This window comes from Schistocerca cancellata, chromosome 3 (genome assembly GCF_023864275.1).
Source record: "Schistocerca cancellata isolate TAMUIC-IGC-003103 chromosome 3, iqSchCanc2.1, whole genome shotgun sequence".
In the NCBI taxonomy this organism is placed as follows: Eukaryota; Metazoa; Arthropoda; class Insecta; order Orthoptera; family Acrididae; genus Schistocerca; species Schistocerca cancellata.
Window position 1 is genome coordinate 883384626 of NC_064628.1, and position 27990 is coordinate 883412615.

Genomic DNA, 27990 nt, shown 5'->3' on the forward strand with positions numbered 1-27990 from the left:
TGTTTGTAGCTTACCCGAGGTGTGTTCAGTATGTACAATGACTAGTGATGAGATGTGAGTTGATAGTGTAATAGTAGGTTTTGCATTACAGCTAATTTGTTTGCAGCAAGTATGCATGTATAAGAAAGTGCTGTACAAAATGTACAAATCCTTGACAAAATAAATATGTAAGTCGTTTTATGCCTGTATGTAACTTTTTATTGTACTATTACAATGACATGACTAATATTGTTTTAAAATTATGTATGGATAAATTTCTAACAAACTAACTTAATAAACAACTGTATTCTTACTATGACTGGTAAAAAATTTACTCCCATGACAACATATCTGTGATCACACAGCACATTCATTATATAAGCAATGGATGTAGCCTTTATCGATAATTATGGGCTTGTTTTAGTTTGAATTAAAAATTACTGTCACTAAGACAACAATCTTACTGATACTTTTTAAGGATTAATGGAGATTGAGTGGAATTGAATTTCAATTTATTTTAAAAAGTACAAACAGTAAACATAGATTCTTATATTAGGATTATTACAGAACCATTCAAATTGTTTCATGTGTCTGTCGCAAGAGCTCACAGTTTCCTGAAAGCTAGCATGGTAAATATCACAGTGGCTTCAGTAAGTGCAGGAACTGCACTGCATGTTCCAAATACCCACCAGTAGTTTCTGCAGTCCCATTCGTCAAATATGAAATAGGCCAGCAGCACACAAGCACTGGCATGACAGGAAATAGCTGCACTATTAAGGAATTAAGCATGTAGAAAACATATCAACAACACAGAGAACACATGGTGCATGAAATCTTCTACACTTGCTGTTAAAATACTTTTATTAAAAAGTCACTACTGGTTTAGCATCAGTAAATATGCAACTTCAGGTGATCTCTACAAGAAATTAAAATATTACACAATTACAATGGTGTTTTTTTTTTTTTTTTTTTTTTTTTTTTTTTTTTTTTTTTTTAAAGATGTGTACTACCATAGAACATCATATACCACAGACTTTAAAAAAATCATGGTGCAGCAAAGTGATTATTTACAGCCAAGTCCCAGCATTCGATGTCTAGATAAAGCTGAAAGTGCACTAAAAATGGTTGTCTATGATTAAACTGACTGGAATCACATGGCACCTATAAGTGACAGGAAACCAGATAAATCTTTTTAAATTTCTGGCTCCTGTATAATTATGGGAACTAATTAAAAACTCCACATTAATCTTGTAATTTCTTGTACAGATCACCTGGAAATGCATCTCTTTTGATGTCAGACAAGTGGTGACTTTTTAATGAAAGTATTTTAACAGCCAGAACAGAAGATTTTATTCACCTTGTGGAAAACTGACCACAATTGCTCAACCTGTTCAATAATGGAGTCAAAAGTAATTCATTAGAAGCAGTTCACATTTTTTTTACTAATTGCATGTGCTGTAGCTTCTTGATTGTGCCAAATCACCATTAATTTGTATTAGATGGAAAGCAGTCTTAGAAGAATGTCTTTGAAGGAAAGCTACCAGGGAGTTCTGATGTTACATGTAAAGTGAATTTTTTTTTATTTAATAATCACAAGAAATATTCATACTTACTCTCCATTAATGGTTATCATAGCAGATTTTAAGCTCTTTTCGTCTCAGTTAAAAGATAAAGGGTAATTTCTTGTTATGCTTTGTTTTATAATAGTGATAGTAAATCAAGATATTGTCACCAATAATGAGTTTTACAGGAAAGCTATGATTTATAATTCAAGTACTGCAGAAATTACATGATCACATAGAGTTCTTTCAATTCAGGAAGAATCCAGGCATGATACTGATAAAGCTAATAAATGGTATATCCAGAAATAAAGTTTCCTGACGCTGTTTGCTTTAAAGTATGTGTATTTAGCCAGAAAAATTGTGCATGCACAACAGATCTATGACATCCAATCAAATGCCAGCCAGACAGGTCCCATCTGGTGCCAGTACCATGACAGCAATGCCATGAAATGGCAGCTCTTGTCCATTCTCCCACCACCTGTGAAGGTTGGACAATGATAAGGTTCCTTAATACACAAACATAGTGCTCATTGAAATTCATATCACCTCTCTCAGGTATACAGGCAGAACATCACAAGCAAACGGACTGTTCATCGCTGATGTAGGCTTTTTTCCAAAGGTTGGCAAAGTGATAATGAGAGCAGTTGGTGACTGTCACTCCTCAATGATCACCGGGTTGAGATGGTGCAGTAATGCATCCTAGAGAACTGTTGCTTCATGATTAAGGAGCTTGGCAGCCATTTTCAGCAGATATCGCAATCTCTGTTGCATGAAATTGTCACTAAGCAGCTGCCATTCATGAAATTGTGTGCCAGGAGGCTGCCAAAAAACCTGAGACTCAAGCACAAAACAAAATGCTTTGGAGAAGCACTGACATTTTTGCAGTGGCATGATGATGATGGCGACGAGTTCCTAGACAGGATCGTCACAGGTGATGACCCCGTAAACCAAGCAGCAGTACTTGCTGGTTCCATTCACAAACAGAGATTTATATGACACAGGAATAGAAAAGTTGATCCCATAACATAACAGGTGTCTCAATTCTTCTGGTGACTACCTTGAAAAATAGCTCAAACAATGCTGTACCTGTTGCCAATAAAGTATATTCATGTAATTAAGTTTCATGTAACTATGTTGTCTTTGGTTTTTTAAAAAAATTAGAGTAACGTATTTTCTGGATGCGCCTCGTATTTCAAGAAATTTCCAAACATGAGGAATAATGCGTGTGTTGAACCATGACAGTGATTACAGTTGCCTCAGTTTCACTAAGTGTCGCTAAACTGTCTACCATGACCCTGGTTTCAATGGAGGTAGTTCAGCTCTAAGGTTATCAGTACCCTTGCAGAAACTGTCACATGTAAATGTTTTTAAATATTCATCAATTAAAAAGAGCTTATAATACAATGTCAGTTAAAATCCCATTGACTCTCTCTCTTTTTTAGGCACAGAAATCCACCAAATCACATTCAGTCACTCATAATTTAACATTTCAAACTTTTTGCCCTATGCCATAAAATTTGCTAAAAATGACCAGATCAACAAAGGAAAGACTAATAGTAATCAAGAACCAGGAAAGTGTGGCTGGCCTATGAATTGCAACAAATAGTGGATGAACCACCCACCCTGATAAGATATTAGAACATCTCCCCTAATAATTTATAAATCAAGGCTTTTCATATAATTACAGTAGTCATAACTTATTTGTCTCTTCCCTTGGTCAATTACAGCGTACTGAATGATTGCTTGCAGAGAATAATTCTGAAGTGGTGCTAAAGGGTACTGATTGCACCCTTTTCAGGAGGCTTAGTTCTTCTACTCATGTGAGGCTCTCAACAATTTTATCCAAAACATAGTATGTTGTATGCATTTAAGTCTCCACAATGGATAAATGGTTGGCAAGACAATCTGATGAAGTTGAAAACCTCATTTTATGATGTTTCATGTAGCAGCAGTGAAAGGGAACAAATAATTGCCCCAAAACGCATGTGCACTGCTACAACGACTGCTTATATGATGTTGCTGAGGAGATGAAGCAAGCAGTAATATTCATCATTGACAAATCAGCTGTTCCTCATTTAACACTCCACCCACTCATGTCTACTTTCCTACAGATGTTATAACCCCTTCAGCACAGAAGCATCAGAAGCTTTGAAATTAGTTTCTTGGAAATGAAGAAACAAGCTTCTCATCTGTATGAAAGGTTTCAGTTTCTCTACACAAATCATGAATCCATTTACATCCCACATACAGGAGATATCTGTACTTCTTGTGCTGCCAGAGCTGACATTGCTGCATTTATCATTGCAACATTTGAAACTTTTTGCCCTATGTCATAAGATTTGCAAAAAATTAGCAGATCAGCAAAGAGAAGTCCACCAGTAATAAAGAACCAGGAAAATGTGGCTGGCCTATGAATTACAACAAATATTGGATGAACCAACAACTCTGATAAGATATTGAAACATCTCCCCTAATAATTTATAATCAAGGCTTTATTGTAACTACAGTAGTCATACCCTATTTGCCTCACTGGTTTCTTCGGTGCTGAAAGATGGAATAATACTGGTGACTGTTTTTCTTTGTAGTCTTCCTCCTTGACTTGGAATAAGATATGCTCTTTGTCATGGATGTTTGTGATATATATAAAAAAAGTGTGCTGGCGCTAAGGGCACCCGTACCCGGGGGAAATGGTTCCCTCTCCCCCACACCCCACCCTCCCCCTGCCCCACAGCTCTCACAGAAAGGAAAAAATATAGTGTAGTCAGGTATGTTTCTTTCAAGAAAATTATTTGAAGGTTGGTATTATGTAGGTCTTTAACAGCTTCCGGTACTGGAACTTTTTTATGGCTGCTTACGAGTCACCATTTGTCTTCCAAAATATTAAAAATACTCCATGTCCCCTGTTCTACCCCTTTTTGCCCTATGTCATAAGATTGTATGGGTGCTCTTGGCTGGAGCAGAGCTTGAACACAGATCTGTGCTCTATTGGCTGACATCAAGGCCTAGTTGCAGCTGAGCAGTGGAGGCGCGTGCATCACTGGTGAAGCACGCTACCTGTGCTGAGTGAAAAGAAGAGCTGTGAAGCTGTGCTCTGACTGTGGTGTGACTCCAGTACAAATTGTTATGTGCCATTTTTATGACACTGCAAAATTGTTGTGTTCTCGTGTCTCGCGTCACAGAATGGGCAGAAACAGATGGAAGGACAAGACAGACATAAAGAAGAAGCCTTCGGCACTGCAACCCAGCAGGAATGCGGATCAAAAGCGCGAAGAGCATCATGTACCTGTCCCCCCTCTGTACATTCAGTGCAGTAGACGGTCTTGGACAGAGATATATGATGTTATAGGCAGCTGCTGCAGCGAAGTAGGCGTAGGGTCCTTTGACTCAGATGCCATCGTCCAACTGCAGGCAGTGAGTCCGGCCGACTACCGCTCACTGAGGAGCGCCTTGGCCACCCACATTGTCGATCCACCTACTGTGGAGAAGACGACTGCGCTGAAACAGTGCGAGAAGCAACCCAAGTTCCTGATCAGAGGACTACCTTGGTTATGTGATGACAAGACGGTCCAGGAAGGACTGTCATGAGCCGGATTCTGGGGTACAACTACTAAGCTGCATAATTGGACGAATAAGAAGAGGCTGCCACTGTACATCGTCATAGTGGTGACTGAGACGGATGACAGCGACATCTTCAGGTTAAGGAAGCTCTTAGGCTTTCCCGTGACCGCCAAAGCTCTTCCCCTACGGATGGACCCTAAGCCAAGTGCTTCAGATGCCAAGCTGAAGTGCATGTGGCTAAATACTGCCACAACTCGCTGCAGTGCGTAAAGTGCGCCGGTGCACACGACACTTGCTCCTGTGACAGAAGAAGAGAAGAAGTGCCGCTCCGTGCTTGCTGTGGTGGGCCACGTGGCAACTGGCATGGCTGCCCGGCTTTCGCCAGTGACGACTACGCTGGAAAAAAGGCACAAACAGAGAGGCGATGACGACAATGCTGCAAGCGCTGCCGAACGAAGAAGAAGCCAGAAGGAGCGAAGACTGCTCCCACTGCCCACAGGCAGCCGGAATATCGCACCAGTGAGAGTGGTGCAAGGGACCAGCCACCGGTGGTAGTGCAGCAGGTGCTGCAAGTGCAGGAGATAAGTGCCATGCTGGTGGCCACGGCTGAGGAGGCAATTGCAGCCTTCAAAGCCGCCATGGACGCGGGTAGGGCAGCCTTCAAGGGCACCCTGACTGCAGAGACAGAGGAGGCATGCAACCATCTGCAGCAACTGCACTCGCATATGGCACACAACATCTGTGCAGACGCCACAGGCGAAGAGAAGATGCCAGCCGCTGCTCCCCTGACGGAGCAACCGGCAGAAGGACACACCAAAGAAGAAGACGGAGTGCGCAGCAATAATGCTGAAGTCCATCTGCTTCGAGCAGCTCTGCTCCGACAAGTGGGCTACCAGGGTGACCAAGACACTCAAGGGCATGGGCTTCATCGTCCGCTACATGGGGAAGACTCAGCCGCGGCCCTCATTGAGCCTGTCAGTGCAGCCAACAAGCGAGGAGTGATGCCAATACGCGACCATGCATCTCCGTCCACTTGGCTACGATACATGCCCACCGGACACTGATGGACGACCTGGGCCCTCCCCCACACAAAGTCACCACTGACAGCACAGCAGGGGCTCTCGCAGCTCAAACTGCAGTATATTGTGCAGCAGCACCATCTAGGACTGATCTCTTATGATGAAACTTGGCATGACACGGTATCTGATTGCTTGATACCCTCTTCTAACATAACCCATCCTTGCATGGCCTATCACCATCAGCAAGACATCCACTACTGCTCTTACTACCCGACATAACTATCGCAGAGGCACTTGCCTTGACACTTTTTCCCCTCTACCCTTCAAACCAATACCCTTCATTCGACTTTCGACTCAATCTATCTCCAGATGAGCGCGTGTAAATGGTTAACCTTAACCAGACGCACACAAACATTGCAGTACCCACATCCTGCAATAATAATAATGGTTTATTTGTCCATAATAACTTTTACAGTCGTGGACATAGTCAGTCAGTACATACATGAACAATAATAATAGTTTAGTAGTAGAAATAAAGTACATAAAACATTAAAAATCCTTGATGGAGTACAAACATTTAGCAATTAACAGCTGCTTTAATTTTATTTTAAATATGTTTCCTTTTAACATTTTTATGGTTTTGGCAGTCTGTTGTAAAAAAATCTTCCAGCAGAAAATGGATTATGATCGGTCGCTATTTTATTTCTGAATTTTATGTGATAATCCTCTTTCTTCCTTGTATTATAACTATGGATATCACTATTTATTATACTGTGCTCCATATTTTCTTTTACAAACAGTATAGTCCTTAGAACATATAATGAATACACTGTTAGTATACTATACTTAATGGAGTATTCTCTACAGGATTGACGTTTACTAATATTCGCTATTATCCTAACTGCTCTCTTCTGGGCTCTAAAAGCCCTATCCATGTATACCGTTGGTGCCCCGCCCCAAATCTCAATTTTTATATATATACATATATACCTAAAAACAAAGATGATGTGACTTACCAAATGAAAGTGCTGGCAGGTCGACAGACACACATACGAACACAAACATACACACAAAATTCAAGCTTTCGCAACAAACTGTTGCCTCATCAGGAAAGAGGGAAGGAGAGGGAAAGACGAAAGGATGTGGGTTTTAAGGGAGAGGGTAAGGAGTCATTCCAGTCCCGGGAGCGGAAAGACTTACCTTAGGGGGAAAAAAGGACGGGTATACACTCGCACACACACACACATATCCATCCACACATATACAGACACAAGCAGACATATTGGTCTTTAAATATGTCTGCTTGTGTCTGTATATGTGTGGATGGATATGTGTGTGTGTGCGAGTATATACCCGTCCTTTTTTCCCCCTAAGGTAAGCCTTTCCGCTCCCGGGACTGGAATGACTCCTTACCCTCTCCCTTAAAACCCACATCCTTTCGTCTTTCCCTCTCCTTCCCTCTTTCCTGATGAGGCAACAGTTTGTTGCGAAAGCTTGAATTTTGTGTGTATGTTTGTGTTCGTATGTGTGTCTGTCGACCTGCCAGCACTTTCATTTGGTAAGTCACATCATCTTTGTTTTTAGGTATATTTTTCCCTCGTGGAATGTTTCCTTCTATTATAACTATATATATATATATATATATATATATATATATATATATATATATATATATATATATATATATATATATATATCAAGGCCTATTTCACTGTCTGCCTTACGAATTTAATTTCGCAGTAATCTATGCCATAGTTACTCACCTCCCTTGACTAGTACCTTTCTCTTATGAGAAAGACTACTGAGTTACTGGAAGACTGAGAATTGTTTTAATCTGCTATGGTATTTCATGTTTGTATCTACTAACCCCAGGAATTCAACCAATGTAATTTATTTTAAAGCAACAGGAAATGTCATTAACTATAAATAGTAGTTGGCAACAGTTTTATGTATTTTTCATGGAAGTGCAATATTATGAAAAGGAAAGTTGTCACTCACCATATAGTGGAGATCCTGGGCCAGAGATTTGCCTATCTGCAACTCAGCATCTCCACTATATGGTGAGTGGCAGATTTCCTTTTCATAATATTGATACATTCCATCCTGGATTTTCCATTGTTTGATTTCATGGAAGTGCTCTACTCTGATTTTGTAAAATTGCTAAGAGATATCACTGACAATTACTAAACACTGCATATTTTGCAAAGAGAATACACAATAGAATATACTCTGACACCAAAAATTTTGTTTTGAGAAAGCATTTAAAGGATACAAATCATAGCCACCATTGGCATGAACATGGTTATTCCAAACAGAAAGCCAAGGAACTCGAATCCTATCAAACCTAGGGCAATACTGAGACCTACAGTCAACCTGAAAATTAAGAGTCAGAATTGACATGGATATGAATGTTAATTTAACCTAGCATAACGACTGATGACTTACTCTTTATTTTTGTATTCATAATCTTCTGGTGTATGGTCAGGGGGCAGACATACTTTAATGCTTTCATCCTGTAATAAGAACACAAGAATTCTTAAAATAGTCTACATCTAGACAAATACTCCACAAGCCACTGTATGATGCATGGCAGAGGGATTATAATAATAGTAGTTACAACATACTGATTTTTCAGAAACAGAAACTGCACCATGTATGTAACACAGAGAATAATCTATTGTCCTTTCAGTTCTCACGAAGTGAAAATATGTTTTATTTATTTGGTTTCACAACAACACAAATTTCTCACCTTGGCCCAGAAAATTAAAAGTGTACTTGTCAAATGACCAGTAAGTGTGAGAAATCTTGCTGGGACAATGCTGTCAGCCACATACACCATTCTGCTTTACGTAATGAAATACTTTGGCAGGCCAGCGAACACTCATTAGCATTAATACCTGAAAAAAGGGAGTCATCATTGTCTATAATAAACCAATTAATAAGTGGCTGCCTAGAAACAGGCTGCAATTTCACTTAAACATATTCAAAGAACTCTTTAACTTCCTTAAGCATTGGAGATTAAAGTTGAAAGCTAAAATCTATCAAGTAGTAGTAGTAAAGTTGAAAGCTGAAAACTATCAGGTAGTAGTAGTAGTAGTTTATTCATCCAGAGATGAAAGGGTGTTGTCAGAAAATAGGCTACATAGCATAAAAAATACAAGGGTGTACAGAACCCTACACAGTACAAGGCTGCATAGTACCATACACAATATCATATTCAAATTTGCATATACCACTTTGATGAATTACAAAAATTTATGCAAAAAGTGTTTTAAAAGGAATACTTAGTTGATATTTACATAAAGATTTTGTTCAAAATGTTCATTCACATCAGAGTATGCAGTTCATTAAATGTACTATTGACAGTACGCTGATAGTAAATGAATATTTGCTACAAGTTTAATGCAGGTATTCATTTACACTATAATAGCATTTGGTCATTAAAACTTTTAATATTGCATCCTTAAATGAAGACCATGTTTTTATTTCTTTTCTCTATGAAGAAACGCTTGTTTACCCTTTTTATTGTGAGAATGGAGATCTGAGTTAATTTTGAAACTGCCATTGTACCTTTTTATATTAATTACACATTTTTGTATATAGAGGCACAGCAAGAGCAGAACATTTAACTGTTGAAATAATTGTTAGAAGGGTGTTAGCCTCAAACAATTTGGCTACGAATACTGAAAACATTTTTCAGGTCCGAAGATTGCTAAAATCATTTATTCATATTGATTACCAGTTTTATCAATTTTCTGTTTCTGTCTTTGAATCTGCAAGGATGGGACCAAAAATGCTAGGATATAGCAACTAACATAACAACACACATAATCATATCTAAGATTTGCAATACATTGAATAACCACAAGCTTACATCGTTACACCATCTTCTTCAGTACAGTAAGCAATGCTATACAATATTTGTCCATGTCGGTATCGCAAGCTATACTAGAAGTCGGCATGTCAATTTTAAAATAACAGCTATGTATGCACATTACTATTCCAATTACAAGTGTTCACATTTATCACCACTTTACAACTGACAGATCCCAGTGTAAAAAGTCTTAGCGATACGTAAGTACGTCAGATGGCACAGTGGTAGTAAAGATCGTTATTATCATCTCATATTAGATTAAGGCATGGATCTACTATTCATTACCATTAAATATGCCTAAATCATTATCACAACATATAGGCCATGTTAGTATTCTACAGTTATAAAAAACTGACTGTAAATGCAAGTTCAACACTCATAAAACGTTAGGCAGAAGCATGTCAATACAGTAAGTACAAACATTTGTAAGAGAGGAGTGTATCATATTGGCATAATGCTGTACAATCACATGCCATCCTATTTGAAACAGATGCAAAATTTATATAAGTTTAAAGTGAAACTGAAAGGGTACTTGCTTGACCACTGCCTCTATTCTGTTTCCGAGTTTTTAGAGTACCAGAAAAGTGTAATGTAACTGCTCAAATATTCCTAATAAGTCTATCATTTTATTTCATTATATTAAATTTGTCATCAATATTCAACATGTATTGAATAATTTTTAATGATTTATCCTTTCAAAATAACAATGTGTATGATGTTGTATATACTGTACCAACCTGACTTGTCCTACATCATTTGTGCAAAATATGTACCTAAACATGATTTACAGGACCAATAAAGAAATGCAAATACAAATACAAATTTACACATATGCCTTTTTATACCACTTTAGAAATTTTTTAAAGCATTTTTAAAAAAATCTTAACAATTCTTTACTAAATTGTTCTTCATACAATACCACAAAAATGATAACTATAATCACTTAAAAGCTCTCTATTTAGAACTAATGGTATCATATGTAGGTTGAGTTTTAATACATCCAGAAATAGCTTGATATCTACAGGCACAGATATGACATTTCATCAAGAATACACTCAAGGTATATATACCAACAATGGAGTTATTTAATGTTTGTGCTTTTGTTATCGACTGTGATATTTACATAAGCTTACCCACCTCAAACAGACCCTCAAGGTGTAGGTGAAATAACCTGACGCCTATGCGCAATCTGATCAGCTGATATCTAGGTGAACACTCTTCTAATGCTTAATATAACCAAAGTACAATTATTACAACATATGGGGATGCAATCACTCTTAAACTGAGCCCATGATCTAGTTTTACCAGCTCACTCTTAAATATGCCTGTGCTAGAACAAATATGTTAACTTGATATTCACCCTAGATGAGTAATGTCAAAAATGTCATCCTTTAATGAAATATGGCCAGTGCCCAGATCATCATAATTTTAAAACATTTCTATGCTAAGTACTTGAGACAAATTTTCATATAGAATTACAATATATGCCAATCTTTATCGAAAAACTTTTTCCAAGAATATTTCTAAAATTTTTTTTAGTGATTCTTAATATCAAAATACATAAGAGAAACCTAAAACTTTTCCAAAAAATCCTATGTATGCCTTAAGATGCCATATGTAATCTAATTTTATTACATCCATATGTACTCCAAATGTGTGAACTTGTATACGACAGTATCTCATGTGATGTTTAGGTAAGAGTTCATTCCCCACTATCTGCAACTTCGTCACCCGATGACCACTGGAAATCTCTTCCACAAACAATTTGCCACATAGGATTGCAACTGCTCTTAACTGAACCTGTGAACTATATATTTATAATTTTTTTTCTCTTTTTGTAAGATGTAATGTATAAATGAACTTATTTATAGCAACACACATGATGTCTAGGTGGATTCATGTTCCCTGATGTCTAAGTACAAACAAGTCACCCAGTGTCAAGGTTAACTCTCTTCCATTGTTTACTGTGATCAACATACAATTACACACCACTTAGATTACAGAAGCTCGTAAAATAACCCACAATCTAATGTTGCTAATCATTCACAGATATCTGTATACAATGTAATTATTATATTCATAGGTGTTTTCCCTAGATGACAATCATCAATGTGCCATCGTATATTTCTAACAATATCATCTTGATTAATTTTACTCCGTCCAGAATTACTAAGAATCAAAGGCAAAAATTACACAGAATACAACCTGAGATTGTAAATAATATTTTATAATTTTGTTAACAAATATGCTGTTTATATAAGCTTATTTATGACAATACATCATTCGACATCTAGGTGAGATCTCATTACCCAACTTCTACACGTAACTAACTCCACTCAACGTCAAGGTGAATTTTCTTCACTTCTTAGACATGTCATGTACTGTTCTATCATATGGAATCACAGTAGCCCTTATTGAACCTGTGATCTACCTATTTAACATTTATTTGCCTTTTTTATGAGATGTGGTGCATAAATGTGCTTATTTATGACAACTTTATGTATAACGTCTATGTGAAAGCTCAGCCCTAACATCCATATACAATGTCATCTCCCGATGTCTACATAAAATCCCTTCCATTACTGATATAACCAACATAATTATAAACTTGCCAAGGATTGCAGCTGCTCTTAAACTAATCTGTGACCTTGTATTACTAACCCTTGGTACATAATATATTGCAGCACAATTATTATTTTCATGTGATATTCTCTCTAGATGATTAATACCAAATGTGCTATCAAGAAATATAGTATATAGTATGGTTAAGTTATTCCTTCTATGTCTTGTGATGTATTAATAGTTACATGTAAAAGGCATATAATCGAAACCAATCTACAAAATTTTGAATACACCTTTCTCAATATTATGTCTCAGTTTCAATTGTAATATGTGAGCAGTATTAAATGCAAGACTAACAGTAGTTTTCTGAAATTGCCATTTTCTGTTTGATGCTTTTCCTCCATATGTAAGAGGAATAAATTTTATGTCAATTTTTCATTTTATGTCAGTTTGTTTTACAGTGCTACTATCTCAATTGTTTTTGCTACATTGTTTATTAATCTTTCTGTACAGGACATCTACTAGGCCATCATGACAGCCACTGACAACAACAATGAGTTTGTGTCATCAGCTCTCTATCTACTCTTTCATTATCTAATGGTAATCTTACAATCTTATGTGACATGGTACTAAAGTATGCCATATTGAAGCACATCAGCTGGCATGATTCTTTGAATCTTATCTGAGTTTGTAGGTTTTCTAAAAATGCTGAAACAGTTCATGTCATTCTGTTTCATTAAAGTTATATCTAAATAGCTAATGGCTTTGTTCTTCTCTCTCTCTAATCTTTGATACACTTCCTTCTACATGCAATACCAATTACATGTAACACAAAGAAAGCAGAACTTACCTGGTTAGTGAGGCAGAGCACATTTGGCTATCCAGACTAAATTTTTGTCAGCATAAACACTTAAAAATTTGGTGACAACTACCCTCTCAGTATGTTTATTTTGAATTCTGAGTTCTGGGTCATGATGTGACTTTGTTTTTCTTTAATGAATATAATTAATTTTTGACAGATTTATTGTTAACTTGTGATTTCAAACCAGCTCTTGTTGCACCTAGTTTACATCAATTACAACAACATTTGTGTCATCAGGAAACAGAATAATGAGAGTTGCACTGACTGGAATCTCGATGTCATTTAGTACTCTTGGACTACTGACGTATGACACACAATTATTTCCTCATGCAAATGCATTCACACAACTCCATATCATTATATAAATCACTGCATTAGTGCAAAAATGGGTGACCATCCAACTAAAAACTGTCAAAACGACAATGAAGCAGAAAGGCTGGTCAGTACATACATTGAGGATGCCCAATACCAATTTCTGCAACTGTAAAAATAGATCACAGCACTCATAATTTTTGGAACACTCTCTTCTGCTCCAAAAGCTGAGAGAGCTGTGATCTATTTTTATGGGTATATATTGGTGACATTGGGAGATGCAGTGCCTGAAGATTAAAAAGGGATACAGCATGGGCAAAAATGAGAAAAAATGTCCATTAAATATGGGCATCAAAATGTGTAAGTAAGAGCTGTGAGCACTTGTGTATCTTTGCTACTGTGAAACACATCTCTTCTATTGCTAGTTCTTTGTTATTGAAAATGACCTACAGTTTGCAGTTAACAAATGAGAACATATTATTCTGTTACTATGAAACAGCAGAGCTTCTGATGTAATCCGCTTGCTGTTACATGTGACCTGGACTTGTGAATCATCGCTAAATGAGGTGCTCAGTATGGTGTCCATTCATAGTAAGACATGATTATGTCTGACACACTCTCTGAAAAATGCCGTGTTGGTCACGGATGCACTGGCACACACTGATGATGTGTTCCTGTAGTGTTTGTACATAATTAAGGGGGCTTGCATACACCAAAGATTTCATGTCCCCACAACCAAAAATCCAGGGGATTGAGATAGGGGAAATGAGTTGACCAATGTACTGGACTTCCTTGACCAAATCATTGTCTATTAAATGTCTGCATGGGGTATTCTTGGACATTTTGGAGAAAATGGGCTGGTGCTACATCATGCTTGAACCACATCTGCAACCACTTGGAATGGTACTTCCTCTAGCTCATGCAAGTCCCTTGATAGGAAATGGCCATACCTTGCACCAGTTAACCTGTTTGGTATCATGCACAGTGTCTGGAAAGTAATATGTCACATTTTTTTGTGACATTGGTGGGGGGGGGGGGGGTGTATGTTGCAAGGTCGGTGGACCAATTGGGGAGGGTGTGGGGACACTTATGTTTCCAGTGGCAGGTTGCTCAATTGTCACGGTGCTCTTGGGAGGGTTAGGGTGGCTTCTTCTGTGACCCTCTACTTAACGGTCGCTTCAAACTTGTGATGGTGAAAGCTTTAGCGCAATGCTATGCAATAAAGTTTTGCATGCAGCTCAACAGCATGCAGGTGGAAGCTTCTGGAATGCTTAAGAAAACCTTCAGAAATGATTACCTTCATGACGGTTGAACAGGTGGCACAAGGTGTTTAGAGGTCACGAGGATGTAACTGGCGAGGCCTGTGCAGAATGCCTTTCTGCACCGTGAACAGATGACTGTGCAAGTCGTGTATGCTAGTTACTGAATTCAGACCACTGAAAGAGTGTTCACATAAAGTCAGAATAATTGGACTTGCCAAAAATGGTTATTCATCAGACTGTATTGGAAGACATGGCCATGCATAAGATTTTTCCTAAACTTGTGTCCAGAAATTTGACCGAAGTGCATAAGCAACATTGAGTGGAAATGTGTGAAGGACCCAAGAAACTCTGTGAAAATGATCCCAATTTCCTGCACCATGTGATCACTGGGGATGTATCGTAGGTCTTTCAGTATGACCTGGGGTCAAGAGCATGGAAAGGCACATGACACAGTTATTGTGTCAGAAGAAGGCTCACATGAACAAGTCCCAGGTGAAGTCTACACTACTTTTTTTTATTTTTAATGCAAAGGGGATAGTGCACCATGAGTTCATACCCCCTAGCCTGACCACCAACGCTAATTCTACAAGGAAGTGCTTCAGAGACAGAATCACAGGATCACCCACATCCAAAAGGAGTTCCATGCTTCATGGAAACTGCACCACAACAACGCACTGGCTCACACTGCCTTTGTTGCCAGCCCACCTGAACTTGATCAATGTACAACAGTGCCACAGCCAGCCTGCTGTCATGATCTGGCAACAGAAGACAGTTTCTTGTTCCCTTGGCTCAAGGGAGAGCACTGTGGATCAGAGGACAACATGTAAGCTACTTCAATGGCTTCCCTGAACAGCATCCCACTGAGGAGTTCCAGAAAGCTTATGATGGATGGTAATCACACTTGTGAAAATGTATTGATGCAGAAGGGTCATGCTTCCAAGAATTTTAAGTTGTTGAACCTACTCTGTCAATAAACTTGGGTGGGGTGGAGGTTGGGGTGGGGGGGGGGGGGAGGAAGGGGGGATTGTGGTGGATGCAATGCATTACTTTCTGGGCAAATCCTGTAACGTCCTATTAGTCTATCGCCAGTAATTCCTGACCATACATTAAGTGAAAATCGGTCCTGGTGCCCAGCTTCTTGTGGATTTGCATCAACTCACATATTGATAATGAAAACTGACAGTCCCTTCTCACTTCTGAAACAATACCCATCTGTGAGCAGTAGCTTTGTGGTGAAAGGTGAATCTTCATCAGGCCTTTGCAATAGTCATTGGTAGGACTGCATTCTAGGTGGTTGATCTTGTGGCCGAAGGACTTGGACATGCTGTACAAGAAATGCATACAATAACTGTTCATGCAAGATTGCCCAACTGGAAGATGACTAATTCCAGTAGATGCTGAAATTTTGTGTACACTAATTTAACAATTTTCTTCCAATCATTCCACTACTTGCTCCTCCATGACAGGAGCATGAATTGTGTAAGGCTTGCTATGATCTGCCATTGCTGTGGTGTCACCGCCAGACACCACACTTGCTAGGTGGTAGCTTTAAATCGGCCACGGTCCATTAGTACATGTCGGACCCGCGTGTCGCCACTGTCAGTAATCGCAGACCGAGCACCACCACACGGCAGGTCTAGAGAGACGTACTAGGACTCTCCCCAGTTGTACGACGACTTTGCTAGCGAGTACACTGACGAAGCCTTTCTCTCATTTGCCGAGAGATAGTTAGAATAGCCTTCAGCTAAGTCCATGGCTACGACCTAGCAAGGCACCATTAGCCTTACAGTGCTTGTATTTAAAGTGTCTCATTTGTATCATCAAGAGCGATGTACCACAATGATGGATTAAAGTTAAGTATTACAGCAGCTACGTACTTTTCTTTATAGCATTCATTACGTATCCTGTTTCAGACCTCACGCCAGCCGGTGTGTGTAACGCGTGCATTTCGGCTACTTCTGAGTGGCGTGGCTGTCTTGCTACGCCACAACAATTGCAGCTATGCAAACTGCTAACAGTTGGAAAGATGGCTGACTGAATAATTGTGCACACGGTGCCCAGCATTACAGATATTTTTCAAGATCAGGATGTGAGGAAATTGGCTCAATGGTTGCTTCCATTTGCCAGACCATAACAGAAGATAATGTCTGTCAAGTCCCATGTGGAGTGATTGGCTTACATTATGCTGGTAAGTGCAAAGATGGAGCTCCAATAAGAAAGCATGTCATGAACTTAGGAAAACACAAACTGTTTCTATTACAAATAATGTATGCTCTGTACTTACCCAGAACTTTTAACATCATTTACAGTAACAACATTAACAGGTGTTTACAGCATGCTGTATCCTTAAAAAAATAACACAGGAATGTGTCCTTACTTGTTCACTGCATTCTGTATGGCAGTGGTAATAGCATAGAGCTTGCAGTAGAAAAGATGCGTTTCACAATAGTAAAGATGAACAACTACTCATAGCTCTTAAGATGTACATTTTAAGCCCATGTTCATTAGACATTTCTGTCTTGTTTCGGTCTGTGCTACCACCTTTCTTAACAGGTAATGCTTTTTTAACATTCTGTGTACATGATTACACCAAAAAGAGCACAATTGAATCACAAAGCTGATCATGATGCATCCAAAATAAGGGAGGTAGGATAATAAATGCAGAAAAAAAGGTTGCATGATAACTGTACGTTTAGTTTTATCTCCTCCTCCTGCAGAGCTACACACTGAGGTCACAAAAGTCATGGCATTGCAATATGCACATATACAGATGGCAGTAGTATCATGTACATATATACATGTACAGATATAAAAGGGCAGTGCATTGGTGGAGCTATCATTTGTATTCAAGTGATTCAGGCAAAAACGTTTCTGATGCAATTATGGCCATGTGATGGGCATTAACAACCTCGAATGCAGAGTGATAGTTGGAGCTAGACCCATGGGACATTATGTTACTGAAATCATTTGGGAATTCAGTATTCTGAGATACACAGTGTCAAGAGTGTGCTGAAAATACCAAATTTCAGGCATTACCTCTCATCACAGACAACGCAGAGGTCAGTGGCCTTCACTTAATGACTGAGAGCAGTGGAATTTGCTAGCAGACAAGCAACACTGCATGAAATAACCACATAAATCAATGTGGGATGTACGATGAATGTATATGTTAGAACAGCGCAGTGAAATTTGGCATTAATGGGCTGTGGCAGCACATGACTGAAGCGATTACCTTCGCTAACAGCACGGCATTGCCTGCAACGCCTCACCTAGACTCGTGACCATATCGGTTGGACCCTAGATGACTGGAAAACCATGGCATGGTTGGATGAGTCTCATTTCAGTTGGTATGAACTGGTGATAGGGTGGGGACAGACCTCATGAAGCCATGGACCCAAGTTGTCAAAAGAGGCACTATGCAAGCTGGTGGTGGCTCCAAAATGGTCTGGTCTGCATTTACATGGATCATTGACTGGAAATGGCCATGTTCAGCTGCTTGTAAACCATTTGCAGCCATTCATGGATTTTGTGTTCCCACACAATGATAGAATTTTTATGGATGACAATGTGCCATGTCACCAGGCCATAATTGTTTGCAATTGATCTGAAGAACATTCTGGGCAGTCCAAGCGAATGATTTGGCCACCCAGATTGCCCCACATGAATCGCATCGAACATTTATAGGAAGCAATCGAGAGATCAATCCTGCACAGACAACACTTTTGCAATTATGGGCAGCTATAGAGGCAATGTGGCTCAATATTTATACTGGGGATTTCCACCGACTTGTTGGGTTCATGCCATGTTGAGTTGCTGTACAACACAGGGCAAAAAGAGGTCCGACAATATTAGAAAGTATCCCATAACTTTTGTCATCTCAGTGTACTTTTGTACTGGTATTTAATGTGTTTACTATACTTTAAAAGTATCTGAGTATGAATACTGCCACATTAAAAAAAAATTATTTTGAGGACATTACCACGTGAGAGGCCTCAGGAAGACTGATAAAAGAATAAAACTTGTCATCAGAGTTTATGAAGTGATTGTTGATTATTTCATATCATTGTTTAGGGCCAGAGGTAACGCCATCTTTATTCTTAATGAATGTTGTCGACTCTTGTCTTTCTTACCAACTGTCTCAATCACAGCTTTCCACATTTCTTTTCATTATTTTTTTACTATTTTGAATTGATTTGATTTTTATTTGGTCCTGCTGATTGCATGTTGTACAAATAGTTTACTAGTAATACAGGACAAATCAAGTGAAATAATGTGGTATTACATGAGCATTTTATATATCATGTTTTACTTATTTTCTAAGAACAATTGGTTGCATGTAATATTATACCCCGCTGTTTACTGGCACAAATTTCAGTGAATGACTAAAATTACAGAATAAATGGAAGTACATATTTTTATCCTAATGACATTCCATATTGTTGACTACAAACACCATCAGTATATATATATATCGACCTGTAATAGTAAATATTATGAGAGATTTGAAGAGACTCCTACAGGATGTTCTGTTAGAGACCCTATATATTAATCTCATTGCCTGTTTTTTAAGTATGAAAACTTTTTCAGCTCTTGCAGCATTTGCCCATAATATTATTCCATAAGAGAGTACAGAGTGGAAATAATGTGAAATTCAGTAACAACATTATTTCTCTTTCAAAAAGTGAGAAATGGCTCTCAGTGTGAAGCACGCTGAGGTAAGTTTCTTGACCATATCATCAATTTGCTCTTTCCATCTGAACTGACTGTCCATCTGTTTGCCAAGGAATTTTGTATGTGGGGTTTCATTTATTTTCTGACTGTTAGTATGCATTTCTGAAACTTGAAGTTTTTATTTGTTGTTTGAAACTGTATAATATTATTTTTGAACAATACGGGATTAACCTATTTGCTGTGAACCATTTGTATACTTTTTTAGTGCGCATCAGGGCTGCATCCTGCATTATGGAGTTGGGTCCTTTGATCAGATTACTTGTATCCTCAGCAAACTATTTTTTCTCTGTTGTTGCTTGTAATTAGTGGTAATTAGTGGATCATAAACATAATATAGATCAAGAAAATCGGTAGCACATGGACTGAGTCCTGAGGGTCACCATATTTTACATTTCCCCAATTTAAGTTTATTGTTACACTGGCCTCCACTGAGATAACTCTTTGTTTCATGTTGTGTAAATAAAATTCTAGCCAAGCTAAAGGTTTGCCTTTGATGCCATAGTGTGGACATTTTTTTAGCAATGAGTTATGATGTGCATGGTCAAATACCTTAGCAAGGTCACAAAAGATCCCCAGTGGACACCATCTGAAATTCAGTTCACCTAGTATTGCATCTATTAGGGTAATATAGCTCTGTCTGTGAAGAATCCATTATGAATGTTGTGTAGGTATCAGTAAATCATTTTGTGTAGTGTGACTATAAATCCTCTCACACGCTATTCTCTCAAATACCTTTGAGGGCACTGGCAGCAGAGAAGTGAACTGATAGTTGGGTATTACATTTCTAATCCACTTTTGTGGATTGGCATCACTGCCACATGTTTTAATCTATCCAGAAATATCTCAATTTTCATTGACTGGTTACAAAAATAACACAATGTGTGACTGATTAAATCTGCTCATGATTTTAAAATCCTACTTGATGCACCATCATATCCAGAAGACTGGGAGCTTTTCAGCAATTTTACGATTTTTAAAATTTCTTTAGGAGTTGTGCTTTTGAAATGAAGTGCTATGTTTGTCGTGATTTGCACATGATTAGGTAGCTCTATGGCTTCAGTGGTAGAGTGTTCATTGTGGTTCCCTGTTTTTTTTAGTTGTTGTAATAAAAACTACTGACACCTCAGACTGAAAAATTTTGATTATTCTACCCTATACCATTGCCTTAGGACTCTGGTATTCCTTGTTTGACCTGCCTTTTTTGTGTATAATGCATGTATTTTACCTTACTGATTACATATGTTAGAACTTTACAGGATTTCTTGCAATGTAATTTCACAACTGGGTTGCACTAGTCCTCTGTTCTATATACAGATCCCTCTTTTTTTTACATATTTTAATGCCAGTTGTTATCAGCTCTTTCCTTCCATTGCAGGCTGATCGGGGGGAGCACACTTCAAAAGGTTTGAGAAATATGTTCAGCGATGAACTGAATTTTTTATTCACTTTGTCTGCTTGTTATAGTGTTTGATGCAAATAACATGCAATCTGCAGTTTTACACTAAGCATCCAGCAGTCTTTATTTCTACAAGAGATATGTATTCCAGACATTTTGCATGTGCATGTGCATGACTTGACTATAAAATCAACATTATAATAGTGCTGCAGAACATGGTACTCATAAATTTATCTACTTTAATGTCAGAATAACTAGCACAACAGACACCCTAAGTCTCAGCTTTATGGAGCACAAGGTAAAAGTTACTGTTTTGCTTTTGTTGCCTATTGGTTTTTTGTAAACCGGTATGCATTGGAAAGTTTCTGCAAGCCATACTCAATATCAAACAGTTATGATATTTAATCTGCAAACCAGCAACATACTGTTATTAACAAAATTGTCACACATCTCCTGTAAAATCTTCACCAATCAACACTTGAGATTGAATAGATACTTATAAAAATTGTGTGAATGTGTTGTTGTGGACTTCAGCCTGAAGACTGGTTTGATGCAGCTCTTCCCACTACTCTGTCCCATGAAAACCTCTTCATCTCCAAATAACTGCTGTAATCTACATCCATTTGAACACACTTTTTGTATTCATATCTTGATCTTCCTCTCCAATTCTTATACACCCATTTCCCTCAAGTATTAAACGATGAGTCCTTGATGTCTCAAGAGTGTGTCCTAATTGCCGATCCCTTAGTCAAGTTGTGCCCCAGATTTTTTTTCTCCTCAGTTCTGTTCAGTAGCTTCTCATTAGTTATGTGATCTACCCATATAATATTCAGCATTTTTGTATAGCATCACATTCCAAAAGCTTCAATGTTTTTGCTTCTTGTCTGAACTGCTTATCATCGACATTTCATTTCCATGTACAGCTACACTTCAGACAAGTACCTTCAGCAAAAACTTCCTAACACTTAGATTTATATTCAATCTTCTTCTGCTTATTATTTTCCACAGTTAAATTCTCTATGAGGGCTGGTGGACATAGTGCAAAAGCTATTGACTTATTAGACACAACAACCTGCACTGTATAATGAATAGTTAGTTGTTTGATGCGATCTTGTTGTCTTTCTCAGCAAGGTGTGCAACCTTGTTGTCTTTCTCGGCAAGTTGAATATATATATACAGGTCTTGGGTTTCCAGCTGAGTGAGTTCGGTGAAATGGCACATTGTTTCAATGAGTGTAATTCCCACCATCCTCTGGAGAAGTGCTGAGATGGTGTCTTGGTTGTCCTTATATATATGCTGCAGTGTGGCAGGCTCCCCCTCAGCTCACTCCAGAGCAGATGGGAGTGAAGAGAGGCCACCTTTGAGTCCCAGTGTGGTCAACCAGACTCCCCCTCACATGCCGTGAACAGAGATGGTGGATAGCAACTATGTTGTGATTTGGACTCATTACTGGGTATAATACAATGGAAGTGCTCCCAACCAGAAGACATCTGCAAGGCATGTGAGGTGGAGGCTGACTGACTTGACGGGCTCAAGTGTGAGCCTTCTGCCCACTCTCACCCACCTCATGATGATGGGAAGAGGCAGCATACCATACCACGGTTTCAGTACAGTGTGAACATTAATAAAACTGACAAAACTGCAGGGACAGATTCCTGACTGGAAATGGAAGAAAAGAGGCCCTATGGACATGTACCCAGAAATGCATTGTTGCCATGGTGCTGATGATTGAAAGTTCTTCTGACCACGTGGTGTACGTTCCTTGAGGGTTGCAGGCTGTGTTATTAATGCAGCATACTGTAAGCAGCAGAATGGTCTTGTATTCATTTTGGGAACAAGCCAAGATGGTGTTTGTTTATGGCCAAACAAATGGAAACAGTAGAGAGGCAGCATGGTCTTCCAAATCTGGTGTACGCTCAGTCCACCACTTCCCTATACATTCATCTTTCTGAAAGAACCCATGATCATACAAATGTCGAAAAAGGACTTGAAATTGTTGGGGGTCTGTAAGAGTACTTGTATTGGTATAGCCGTAATGCGTCTCAACCGTTTCCACCTGCTTGGCCAGACACAAACATGACCTTGGCTTGTTCTCAACATGAATACTGCACTATTCCGCTGCTTACAGTATGCTGTGTGAATCACACAGCCTGCAACACACAAGGGGCACACAGCACCTGGTCAGAGGAACTTTCATTTGTCAGTGCTGTCTACTGCAGCAACGATGCATTTTTGGACACATGTTCATAGAACATTTTTTCCTCCATATCCACTCAGAAATCCACCCCTGCCGTTTGTTGGTCTTATTAGTGTTCACTCTGTATATGGACAACTACAAAAATGTCATGACACTACACTATAAGATGATGTAAGTGACATTCATAAAGAGACTGTGCAATTCAATGACCTCACTCAGCTGGAAAACTGAGAGCTTTATATTAGTCAATTATCTACCTGACCACGATGGCCGCATGTTAATAATAAAATATACTGATCAGTTAGGTACATATCATAGAAAAAAAAGTGTTGTATCACATAACCATAAACAATGACTCAATCACAGTGCTTACTGGGTAATTCAGGAAGAATGCCGGGAAAAATTTATGAGGGTTGCTCAGAAAGTAATGCACCTTATTTTTTCTCAGCTGAAAACAATGCTACAAATGTGAAACAGACTGTAAGTATTATCTCAAGTCTCCTGAGAGAGCGTGCCACTACTTGGAAAAATAAAGAGTTATAACATTAATGGAATATATCTTGCATAGTTGGAGTTTTACCTTCATAATAGAAATAAGACTCTCATTAACAGACTGTCGCAAGCACAAAACTAACCTGAGAATGAAAATGTAATGATTGCTGATGACACAACCATACTAGTCATAGGTTCAAAAATAAACCTCAGCAGACACAGCTCAGATCTACATCTGCACCTATCTACATCTGCGCCTACACCTATACTCTGCAAACCACTATGAAGTGTACAATAGAGGGTACAACCCATTGTACCAATTATTAGGTTTTCTCCCATAACATTCATGAGCGGTGTGTAGGAAGAATGATTATTTAAATGCCTCCATATGCACTATAATTAATCTAATCTTGTCCTCAAAATCCCTGTGGGAGCAAAACATAGGAGGTTGTAGTACATCCTAGAATTATCATTTAAAGATAGTTCTTGAAACTTTGTAAGTAGCTTTTCTCTGAATAGTTTATCTTCAAGAGCCTGCCAGTTTAGTTTCTTCAGCATCTCTGTGACATTCTCCCACAGATAAACAAATCTGTGAAAATTTGTGCTGCCCTTCTCTGCATATGTTAATTATCCCCAGTTAGTACCACTTGAGCCGGCCGGAGTGGCCGTGCGGTTCTAGGCGTTACAGCCTGGAGCCGAGCGACCGCTATGGTCGCAGATTCGAATCCTGCCTCGGGCATGGATGTGTCTGATGTCCTTAGGTTAGTTAGGTTTAATTAGTTCTAAGTTCTAGGCGACTGATGACCTCAGAAGTTTAGTCGCATAGTGCTCAGAGCCATTTGAACCATTTGAACCAATACCACTTGGTGTGAACCCCACACATTTGAACAATATTCTAGGATTGGTCACACAAGTGATGTGTAAGAAATCTGCCTTGCAGACATTAAATTTCCCCAGTATTCTACCAATAATCAAAGTCTGCCAGCTGTTTTCCGCCCACACAGGCTATGCGTTCATTCCATTTAATATCCCTACAAAGTGTTACCCTCAGTATTTGTACAAGTTGACAGATTCTAGCTGTGGTCCAATGATATTTCAGTCATAAGATACTACTTTTTTTTTGTAAGTGCACAGTTTTACATTTCTGGACATTTATAGCAAGTTGCCAATCTTTGCACCACTTTGAAATATTATCAAGATCTGACAATATTTATGCAGCTTCTTTCAGACAGCATTTCATTTTAGATAAGAAAAGTCTGTGATTATTATTAATGTTGTCTGCAATGTCATTAGTATACAACATGAACAGTAAGGATCCCAACACACGTCCTTGGGACACACCTGAAGTTCAGTGACTCTCCATCCAAGATAACATGCTGTGCCCTCCCTACCAAGAATGATAATGGCTGAAGACACCTACTAGTGGCTCACAACTGACTGCTTACATCTTAATCTCACAAAGACTCATATTGCTCAATTTTGAACCAGCAGTAATGACTCATTATCATTGGAAGTCAGTGTTAATGGGCATTAATTAAATGAAACACACTGTGTAAAATTCTTTAAGGTTCAGTTGGATTATGACTTAAAATGGAGTCAACACACAGAGGAACAAGGCAAGCAACTCAGTTCAGCATACTACACTCTCACAAGCATTTCTCACTGTGTTTACTTAAAGACAAGAATGCTGCTGTATTTTGCAAATTCTCACTTCATGTGATATGGAATTATCTTCTGCGACAGTGCACACAAAGTAAACAAAGTGTTTATTCAACAAAAGTGAGCAATAAGAATATTATGTAAAGCAGATAACCATATGCATTACTGAAGCATTTTTAATGATCTTGGATTTCTTTCAATAACTTCCCAATACATTTATTTGTTAATGGTTTTGTGTTGATAAAAAAAATCAGTTGCAACTCAACTGTGATTTATTCAGTCAGAATACAATACACAAAAGTAATTTCATGTAAATTTTGTCTCCTTGTTCACTGCCGAGAATGGAATTTGTACTTTACTGGTAAGATATTCAATAAGCTCCCATGTAACATCATGCTAGAAACTTGGAATCATGACCAATTCAAAAGAAAATTAAAAACATATGTCATTAGTCACTCTTTTTACAAAATAATTTGAATATCTGGATTCATGGAATGAAAAGTTCTGTTAGTTATATAGGAGGTAGCAGCATTTATTGTAAATTTGTGTGACAAGTAAGTAAACATGTTCCGATGTTACATTTACCCAGAAGTAAATATTTTCTTTGAAAATATCATCGTAATTAAACAAAATAACAGCAGCTTTATAGTATGACCAAAGAGACAGCAGATTTCTTTTTAATTTACTTGATTAAATTTAGATAGATAGTCATGAATACCATTCAGCAGTTACAGTAGCATTTTATTACTAATACAGTGTACAGATTAAGTTTATGATTTCTATGTCATTTCTTAATCTTCACACTGACTCACTCCTCTCCCCTAAAGGTTCTCTTTCTTCATGAGATCTAAAGAACATGATGAATGAATGAAAACATCAGTTTCAGTAGTGCTTCATGTTTTCCATGTTATGATATTTTAACACATTCACTATTTCATGGTGAAGGTAAGATTCTTTTAAGCAGTCTATATTTAGGTCTCCACACATCAAAACAATGGGATATTTTGAAGTGAACAGCTGTAGCAATGTGTCTAGTTTTCAAATAAAAATTGGTATGCTACCATTAGGTGATTTATAGGTGCATGTAACGAAAAATTTAATTAACTTAATATCTATGGCAATGAACTGAATGCTTTTCTCGTAATTCATTCGTTTGAATTTTTAACTATGGGAATACATTCTACACTGTCTCTCGACCTTTTCCTTGATGAACAAATATGATTGACAGTGTGGTACTGGTAATCTGGGAGGAGAAAGTAAATAAATTCGTCATCTCTGAGCCAGTGTTCAGCTATAAAAAGCAAATTCGTCATGATTGAATAAATTTCTAAAATTATTTCTAGGACTCATTTATTTTTTCATATGCTTTGCGGATTCTGGAAGAAAACACAAAATTGTAACTAATTGTGCGGGTGCAATGGTTTTGCTTGATGTTTCCCTTGCTTACAGTCGCTTGTGATGGCCCACTCTGTGGAGTGTTTATCCTAATGAAGTTCCGTTGCCAGAGAATTTATGTCAGTTTAACGTTAGCTTGCTTGTATAGCATATAAGCTCTTGATTTATTTCTGCAATTTTTATGTCACAACTGAAAACGGATACTGAAGAAAATAGCACTCTTAATTCGATGACGTTCTTCGAGACGACACCTGCTGGGACAGTAACAACAATAAATCATACAAGGAAGTGAAAAACTTTCCACTGCTAAAAAAATTTACCACCACGGAACAATTTTCGGCACTTATGCAGTTTAGCAGGTACGGAAAAAGTTTTTCATTTTTTTTCAAAATTTGATCGATTATAGTCAAATTTGATACGCTGATTACGAATACGATATTTATTTTCGCCCCAGTCAATTATTTACATCAAAAAAATTGTTTTAAATTTTTTTAAATTTTTTTTATTTTTCAATATTTTGTCGATATAGTGAATTCTGATGCGCTGATTTCGAATATAACATCCATTTTCATTTTCCCTTGACCGTCGGCGATATCTCCTGCCCGATAAGCGCGGCGCTGCCGATGACGCAACATTGCGTAATACACTGACTAATCAGTATTTTCAAATCATAGGCGGCCGCTGCCGCGGCCGCATTCCCAAAAAAAAACTCCCAACCTAACCTCAAGTGGGCTACGCTATTTTTATGAAAATACAAAGTACAATCACCAACAAACTTTACATATTCACCCACAAAGCTCTCCAAGCCAGATACATTTGGAATGAAAAATTTTTTCCGTACCTGCTAAACTGCATAAGTGCCCAATTTTCGTTGTGTGGTGATGCGAAGCTTTTGCTATTTGGAAAACTGAATACAGTCTATGCCTCAGTTCATTTAACAATAGTAAACGAATCTTCAGTATCGGTACACAAAATTGGAATTTAAAGCGCCATACATTTATTACTTACGTGAAACGTTCTTAATTATTGTGCTATAATCTGCAACGTTCTAGTTGAACACGCTCAACTCATAATAGCGTTTGCAACGGTTACCATGGAAACGCTGTAGCAGCTTGACAACAATTATTGCG

General features: G+C 38.1%; 1 protein-coding gene across 1 annotated transcript; it reads right to left on the reverse strand.

Annotated features, from left to right (window-relative positions):
- Nucleotides 1-228: 228 nt before the first annotated feature.
- LOC126177139 (transmembrane protein 107-like) lies at nucleotides 229-27990 on the reverse strand. The gene is made up of 5 exons (XM_049924409.1): nucleotides 27869-27990; nucleotides 8868-9015; nucleotides 8564-8631; nucleotides 8391-8491; nucleotides 229-744 (listed from the first exon to the last, which is right to left on the reverse strand). Exons 2-5 carry the CDS (start codon nucleotides 8955-8957, stop codon nucleotides 584-586), a joined length of 420 nt encoding a protein of 139 aa, XP_049780366.1. The 5' UTR covers nucleotides 8958-9015; nucleotides 27869-27990; the 3' UTR covers nucleotides 229-583.

Coding starts and splice junctions, on each gene's coding strand:
- LOC126177139 (XM_049924409.1), bottom strand. CDS start 8,957: ATGGTGTATGTGGCTGACAGCATTGTCCCAGCAAGATTTCTCACACTT. Junction 8,492..8,563: donor TATGAATACAAAAATAAAGA/GTAAGTCATCAG, acceptor CTTAATTTTCAG/GTTGACTGTAGGTCTCAGTA. Junction 745..8,390: donor GCCAATGGTGGCTATGATTT/GTATCCTTTAAA, acceptor TTAATAGTGCAG/CTATTTCCTGTCATGCCAGT.